The sequence below is a fragment of the Rhea americana genome, unplaced genomic scaffold (assembly GCF_003343005.1).
Source record: "Rhea americana isolate MKP2758 unplaced genomic scaffold, rheAme1 scaffold_381, whole genome shotgun sequence".
Lineage (NCBI taxonomy): Eukaryota > Metazoa > Chordata > Aves > Rheiformes > Rheidae > Rhea > Rhea americana.
Window position 1 is genome coordinate 173,675 of NW_028186514.1, and position 8,732 is coordinate 182,406.

The 8,732-nt window shown below is 37.8% G+C and overlaps 1 protein-coding gene across 1 annotated transcript in view; it reads left to right on the forward strand.

The window, feature by feature from the left end:
- LOC146591214 (ATP-dependent translocase ABCB1-like) overlaps positions 1-7,515 on the forward strand; it is a 33,761-nt gene extending 26,246 nt beyond the window's left edge. Inside the window, exons 22-28 of the mRNA XM_085313260.1 lie at positions 515-615; positions 2,021-2,161; positions 2,640-2,796; positions 4,318-4,515; positions 5,428-5,634; positions 6,650-6,796; positions 7,318-7,515. Coding sequence (XP_085169386.1) covers positions 515-615; positions 2,021-2,161; positions 2,640-2,796; positions 4,318-4,515; positions 5,428-5,634; positions 6,650-6,796; positions 7,318-7,515 — 1,149 coding nt within the window. The remainder of the gene's footprint in view (positions 1-514; positions 616-2,020; positions 2,162-2,639; positions 2,797-4,317; positions 4,516-5,427; positions 5,635-6,649; positions 6,797-7,317) is intronic.
- The last annotated feature ends 1,217 nt before the right edge of the window (positions 7,516-8,732 follow it).

Consider the following 8,732-nt stretch of genomic DNA (forward strand, 5'->3'; position numbering starts at 1 on the left):
TCGAGTGCTGGTGCRCTTTGGGCCTCGTGCAAGTGGTGTAGCTCCACCCTGCTCCATGCTGCAGTCMGGCGTGTAGCGGGGCCAAGCCCTGACGTGGCCATTTTCAGCTTCCATCATAACGTGYGAACCAGGAGCACGCTCTGGAGCTGAAGCATGGTGCCTTCATTTACTTGATAATGCTCTTCTGGGACACAAGGGTAGTCCACGGCATTAAATTGGGCTTAATTCACAGGGACAGCAACCTATGGGACAGGTGCGATGTTCCCTGTGTCCTAACCCGAGGTTCAGAACTGGAATACGTTGTCAACTTCACCCTCACCTTGCTTTGTAATGCTGGGGTGAATAACTTCAATGCTCTGTGCAACACACCTGCTAATAGACCTCAGTCTCTCTTCTGAAGTAATGAGTTTCCGATTCAAAATAATAGAAGTTAGAGAAGAGAAACRTTTAAGAAATGCATTGCAGATTCCAGTTACAAGGGGTTACCTCTTATCCCTTTTATCTCTCAATTTAGATTTCAACAGAATCAGTTGAAAATATAAGAACTGTAGCTTCACTGACCAAGGAAGATGCGTTTTATGAAAGATACATTGCAAGTTTGAATGATCCATATAGGTGGGATTTTTTTTCTTTGATAATTCTTTTTTGTACCTATTGAATCTTCCGGATTTGTTATAAATACATGTCTTGTAAATTATCCAATACCTACATGATTGGGAAGGATACCAATAGCTTTTTTAATAAGTCTGAAATTTGTTTACTTTGTGTGTTTTAAAGTACTTGCTTAGATGTTTGTAGAATGAAAAATGGCATTTGCATGACTTGCCTTTTCATTATACAAGCACTTCATATACTGTATTCTCCATGTATGTTACAGAATAYTGTGTTTGCTTATGTATACATAAAATATCAGACATCAGTTCACTCTGTTTTAGTATAGTGTATACTATATATCATGGAATAAAATGATATAACTTAGGAACTGACAGTAACTGCTGTACCACACCCTTCAAACCAGTTTTATTCCAAACATATGACCTTGAAACCTTGAAACAAATTTCATGTTTGCCTTGYTTGGCCTGCTACATCTCAACTGACATCTTTGTCTCAGGTGAACCTCATTCCAATAACCATAAACATCATTTTTTTCTAATCCCATATTGTTTAAACAAAATAGTCTAAAATATGATTTGTTTCTTTCCTCCCTAGGGAGGAAACAGAAGGGATTGAAAATAAGGCATTGTATAATCTGTTCTCAGCCAAAACAACATTAAAATTTAATATTGGGTGAACTAGCAATATCCAGGATATGACCTGGATGCTTGCCTGGATGTCAAAGGTTCCTGATTTACAACTTGGACTAGTAAGGAGACTTCTGTTTCCTCAGATCGTCCTAAACCATGAGGGCAAAGCCAGTTCTCTTAACTCTGATTCAGCGTGTAGTCAGTTATCTACACAGAATGAAACTTCTCCGGAAAGATGGATTGAGAGAGGCTAATTCTAAGTCCCAGCAGGAATACCCAGCGTAATGTCCCTGCTCCAGCTTGGGGATGAGAGAGCTCTGCTCAGAGGAGAAGACAAAGACCTGGCAGAAGCCCTCAGGCAGCTCTTAGGCAGGGCTGAAGCCTCTCTCTTTTCTTAGTCAGATGGGTCATATGTAGCAGTTATTAAAATGTTTTTTTAACTGCTCCAGTGACCTGCCCTGCCTTAGAAGAGATGGAGGAAGAGATTCAAGATAACAAAACAGAGGATGAAAGTTCTCACTGCTATAATTTTCTGTCCTTAGGGCACTTCCAGGTCACCATACAGGGAGCTCTTAGGGTCAGGCAGTTTTTTTTTCTGTGAGTGCATGCATGTTCTGTGTTTTGRGGAGTGAGCTGTTTCGCTTGAACTTTTTAACCCAGAAATCTGGCCACCCTTCAGCCAGTGTCTGCTCTTATTACACCCAATACAAGTTCTTATTATTTATTATTAGATTGAGTTTTTATTATTTATTATAGAAAGTCTCTTCTTTTATCAGAGATTCTCTGAAAAAAGCCCCTTTCTATGGATTTACCTATGGAGTAGCTCAGTGCGCGAACTACTTTATTAATGCAGCAGTCTTCAGATTTGGGGCATGGCTTATTGCCCACTGCATGAGCAACTTTGAAAATGTATTAATGTGAGTATATTTTATGAAGGTAAAGATTGATACATGGGATAGTGGCTTCAATGCATGGTAATTGTTTAATCTAATCACGGAACTAACAGGGCGTAGAGATTCAGGAACCCGCACTCTGGTTGGGAGTTCAGTTTGGGCAGAAGGGCTGTTTCTGGGAAAGCTGCATATTCAGGCAGGGAAGCAGCAAGTGTGTTGCCATGCAGAGTGCATTTATTGTGGAGAAACTTTCACTATTTGGCATTTCTTCCAGGCAGAGGATTTTGCACAGAGAAGTGACATCACGTTACTTATCTATAAAGTACTTAGAGGAACAAACAGCAAGTTCTAATACTGTACAAAATATTTCTGAGAGAGGAGCGCTAGAAATGTCACAGTCTGAAGATACAGGAAACTTTTTATTTTGAGATGTATTTTATAAATGAGGAAAATAATATATTGTTTCACTTGAAATGAGTGATGCTCTTTCTTTCACTTTTAGAGTTTTTTCTTCAGTCGTATTTGCAGCTATGAATGTTGGTCAGTCTGCTTCCCTGGCACCAGATTATGGCAAAGCTAAAATTTCAGCTCAAAGAATCTTTCAACTTTTGGACAGAAAACCTCTAATTGACAGTTACAGTGAAGAAGGTGAAAAAATGGTAAGGTTTCTCAGAAAAAACTTAAAGCAAATTAATTAGTAATGCTTTATTGCCCAGAACTGTATTCACATAGTTTCATATTCTTTTAGATGTCACAAAAGAAAGACACTGCAAAGTACTGGTACTGCCTTGTCTTTTTTTTTTTTTTTTTAATGGCTCATTTTATTATTTCAGTATTTCAGTCAGAAGTGAATAATTCTGCTCTGAGGAAAAAACAAACTCCATTACACTCACAGCCATATTGGCTTTGAAGAGGGTATACAAGAGATATAAAACAACAAAAAAAAAGTGATAAAAGTACTCTTGTCTAAGAGGTGTAGACTAGTTCCTTCAGAGACAGAACAGTTTTGCCAAAATCCATTGTCTCAGAATAGTGGAAACTTATTCAAGTAAAAATGAGCTCTTATAGAGTCAAAATTAACCTAATGAAGAATCTCTGTTTAAAACAAAAACAAACTAACAAACAAACAAAAGCAATCCTCTCACCTCTAAGCCAATTTTGTCAGGAGGGAAACTGATCTTGGCACTTGTAAACCAAATGCATTTCGTATGGAAATTTGATGGATTAGAAGGATTACATTTGCACATCTAGTTCAAAATGAACCTTCCCTCTAAGAAGCCCCAACTCAGRAAGTTTCTATAACTTTAAGCTTATATGCAAGCTATTCAGCCTTTAATATTACATGCATGCTCATGTATTTTCTTGAACTAGGGCCCTCAGGCACAGACTTTGAAAGATTTGGTAGAATGTCCTTTGATAAAGTAAGATTTGAGTTAAARTATTTCTAGTGCAGGCCAGCTCAAATGCCATGGATACCCGTGACATTAGCAGAGCAAAGATTTAAGTCCATTAAATCAGATCTTTAGCTGCTGTGATCGCACTGTACTAGCAGTGCTGCTAGTATGTGCGTGGGCTGTCTCATACCCCAAACAGTAGGACACACAATTGTCTTAATGCATTTCTTCCAATCATGCTGATGCAGAATGGCTAAGCAGCAACTATAATTGCTCTTTAAAACACAGCTTGTCCTGGATGCCTCTAAATTACTAACCAAATAACTTATGTCTATTATTTTAAAATCTGATCTTGATAGGGTGGTATATTCATTCTGTATATTAGATACTCAGATTGTACCTGGAATGTGAAATCAATAAAGTAAAAGTTCCTTATATTATACCAAGAATAAAAATGCCTCAATTTCAAATATAAGTAGCCCAAATGAAAAATGTTAAGTACTCTTTTCAAAGCTGAAGTAAAATGAAGTAGGAGAGAGACAGAAATGCAGAAAGTGATTTCTCCAGAAGGTTCTAGCTATTTATATCTGCAGATCACCCCATAAATAACAATATTACACTCAATCCAATCTGTAATTAAAAAGGAGAAAAACATCAACAACAGTTTTGAAAACACCATCCCAAATGTCTTTGTCAATTCTCATACTTAAGGCTTACAACTGTTCTTTTTCTCATTTAAAGCAAATAAATATTAATGTAAGTACATGAACTTTCTATTGCTTTCAGAGTAATTTTGAAGGCAACATTGAATTCAGAAACATCCATTTTGTGTATCCATCAAGACCAGAAGTTCAAGTTTTGCAAGGACTCAACATGAAGGTTAATAAAGGACAGACTCTGGCCTTAGTAGGAAGCAGTGGCTGTGGCAAAAGCACATCCATTCAGCTCTTAGAGAGATTTTATGACCCTGTGGAAGGACAAGTGGTAAGAAAAGATTTGTATGGTTATTAATAACAGTTAAATCTATAGAGCTCTTTGTTGTTCAGGTATTTCAGAGACCTTCAATGATCCTGGCAATGTCTCCAGAGATGCCTCTGTGTTAGAAGTGTGGATTACTGAGGTTGTAGCCCCCCTGGAGCTAATCTTAAAACCCTTGTCATTGCCTGCCCACATGCATTTGCCTTGCATGCCAGCAATGGCACACACGTTTACATGATAATCTGGCTCAAGGAGTTGATCCCTCCAGGGGAAAGAATGAAGAAGGCAGATGGCATTGCCTCCCCAAAGCAGTTCACAGCCTGCTTGCACAGGACCATAATGCTTATCATACTTACTTATCAGTAAACCATCTCATTAATCTGAATTCTCATATTAGAGACATCAATATATGCCTCAGATGATATGAACGTAATCCCGTGGGGATATTACTGTGTCACTGTCAGAGGGATGCAATGAACTCCGTGTTGCAATCCTCAGGAGTGGTTATAGGAGGTCCAGCGACATCTCCTCGGAGATTTTAAGGTTGAGTTTTAACTCACAGCAGAGAATATTTGTTGGTGTGTTCATCATCCTAAGGAATATGCTTTCCCATGGGGTTCCTGGTACTTCTTGTGTGCAGTGAGGTTGGGAGAACTGTAGGAACAGTGATTTGCACTCCACATTTCTSTCTGCTGGGAAACAAAAGTGAAACACATACAAAATTAAAAACTAATGAAAGGAAATATTTATCCATAGTGTTGGTTCAGTTCCACTTTTTATGAGAAATTTGCTTTATTTCAGCTGGGAATCTAATACGTACCAGGTTTCCTGTTACAATTGGTGTTTCCTGTTTACACTGTGTATGTGTGGATGAGCTCTTTGCTCAACTTGGCATCATTTTTCTGTTGCTTTTTCTAGTTTGCAGATGGATTTGATACCAAGACTTTGCATTTACAATGGCTAAGGTCCAGACTGGGTCTCGTGTCACAGGAGCCCATTTTATTTGACTGCAGCATCGCTGAAAATATTCAATATGGAGACAACAGTAGGGTTGTAAGTCAGGAGGAAATTGAAGAAGCAGCTAAAGCAGCAAATATTCATGCCTTCATTGAAAAACTGCCAGAGGTAAGAGATGGTGATCTTCCATTCAGAGTGACAGTAGATACTTGGAATGACATGGAGAAATCATTTACAAATATAAAATGAAAAAGAACATTTTTGTTTCCTTTAAGGAGAACAATATAGAATTGCTCTTTAAACATGTCAGTCAGTGTGTTTAAGTTTAAAATCCTTGTTAGGTCATTCAAAAAAGACACAAGTTAATAGTGTGTCCAAAGCAGAATATGAGGAAAAAATAAGTAGGAGGACATTCTATTATATACATGCACTTCCTTTTTTATTTTTTTTCTCTTTTTCTGGCTGCAGCTTCTCAAGTTACTCTCAAAGAAAGGTGAATTATACTAAAATATTTCAGTAAAACTAATTTTAATTGGGTGGGCAAGCATAGAGAGTGTTTCTTAAAAAGTAAGACGTGCAGATAAATGAATGACAAGGCATTCTAACAGGAAGCAGTAAAAATGCTTTAATATTTGGTTTTCACTAAAGTTCCCGACAACTGAAAAAGATGCAATGCTGCTGAAAATTTTTTTCACTTTCATTACTACTGATATTTGAAAATGCATTCAAAGAGGGTTTGAGATTTTGTTTTTTGAGAGTTTTTCATTTATATATATATATATTTTTACTATACACAAGAAACCTAGGATCAAGTTCTTTGTGTAGACTTCAAAAAATATTAAATCTACAGTTACTGTAGTGATCATATGGTCATGGACAGATGTCTGTAGAAAACTATATCACTAGTGGTACCATTCAAGARCTATTCTACTCTTCAGGGAAGTAAATTTTCAGTGCAGATATCAATATGAATGGCTGCATATATATATAAGCATTTATATAAAAAGTGTTTATAAAGCCTTAGCTTTATTAAAAACACTTGTGCTATTCTTTTTTTTTCATCCRTCTTTCAAGATGGAAATACCTAATCATCTTTTTAGCCAAGTATTAAGCTTTACTTTTCTAACCTTTCTTCATAGAGAGTATTCATAGACTTTCATTTTTTTTTCATATTAATACCCAGAAATATAATACCCGAGTGGGTGAGAAAGGAACACAGCTTTCTGGAGGTCAGAAACAAAGAATAGCAATTGCCCGTGCTCTGGTTCGTAAGCCTGCTGTTCTGCTTCTAGATGAAGCTACTTCTGCACTTGACACAGAAAGTGAAAAGGTGAGTGATGATTATTATGCAGAGTATTTATGGCTATGTGCATGGTTAGTTGCTCTCTCTAAAACAAAATTTAGAATCAATTGAAACATAGAAACCAGGCAGGTGTATCACTGTAGCTTTTCCAATTACAATCTTTGAATTTAAAAACACTAGGAAACAGTGTGTATGTATTAMGTATTTAAAAACAAACAAAAACTACCACTTTAGTTAATACACACCATGGAGAGTTGATGCTCCTCAGATATCTTTTTATTAGCTGTATTTGATGATAAATACTGAACTGGTGTTCTGACCCAAACTGGATGCCCAAGAACCCAGTTCTCAAGTGACTCATGCTCATATGATCAGTCTTATTGACCTCAGTGAGCCACTGCGTTGAGTAATGGTGTCTCATACATGTATTGACTCATATACCTATGGAAGACAAACAAGTGATAACCAATAATACAAAATCGAATGTTGTTCCTATGACAAATGAGATTTCTAGGTGATAACAGCACTTTATTTACATCTGTGTGCAGATCGTCCAGAAAGCTCTGGATAACGCCCGGCAAGGTCGAACCTGCATCGTCATTGCTCACCGCCTGACGACTGTGCAGACAGCAGACATCATTGCGGTGATTCATAACGGCAGGGTGGTGGAGCAGGGCACTCACAGCCAGCTGCTGGCGATGGAAGGACATTACTATGCGCTTGTGAATGCACAAGTCTCTAATTAGCTCTGTTTGAAGAAACGTTTATGGGAAGAGAGGAAAAGCTTACAATGAAGTAACGTTGGCTGTGTCTATGCTGATAAATAGAGCACGAGCCAGGGACTGTTTTCTAGCCCTGAAACCATGTGTCACAGCCTGGCCACATGGCATTGTCCTTGGCCAACATACCCATGAGGATGAGTTGCACACCTAAGAATGGGTTGTGAAAGCACACAGGACAGTCACGGCAAAATCTGATGGAAGAGTTGTGGGGCATCACRTAAGCTGTGGGAGTCAGACCTGATCCAGTTGCATCCATGCTGTGACTTGGGTAGGGCACCCAGCTCTGGCTGTGACCARATCCTGACCCATGCCTGCTGGCACAGGCTAAACTGGTACCAGGGAGTACAACAACGGTTAATACCATCAGTCAGCGATGGCCCAGTGCTCTTGCTTGCCCCTGTGGTGTTTCTCACCAGCTAGATGCAGCCATAAAGTCTCCTTGATTTGATAATGATGACTGTTGTATCTCACTGCAGAGGTTCAAAATAAAGGCATTTATACTAAATTTAGAAAGAAGGGTAGGGTTTTTCCACTTTATTGCACATTTTTGATATTACACACATTTCTCGGAAATTCAGTGTTCTATTTCAAGCACTAATTGTAATAATTGTTTGCCTTCCATGTAGATAAACTGACATAAAAGATACCATTGTTTTGTTTAGTATTTTTCAACAGTTGATCTAACAAAACTTAATCACTCTTTGCCATCATCAGGGTCATTTCAAATAAAGTCTTCTGTGGCCTAGGATTGTTCCTTTGCAGCTGATTCCTGTTAGCCATGTAAATAGCTGCTTTCTTTAAGTGTTTTTTTTCAATGTGTGATCCTTTATTTTGGATGATTTTGAAGACTGTTTGAAGTATTGCAAAATTGGTAGTTTGTTTACACACATTTTCTTTAATAATTAGTTATTCCTCTGATATAGTCTCAGGATGTCTTAATGCATCCTTCAGTAGTTGAAAAATACATATTGTGTAATCTCAGAGAGTGGCTCAACAGCCATGTTTTTGGCTGGCTAAACCCAGCTGCAGCATTTTAATTTTCCAAGTCTTTGCATGTGGTTTTGGTTTAGAACTTATGGCCTGGAGCAATATACAGTATTTATAATTTCCAGATAACCCTGCTCAATTTGTGACAAACAAAATCAAAAGTATTGACCATCTCCTTTGCTCATTTTAATTGT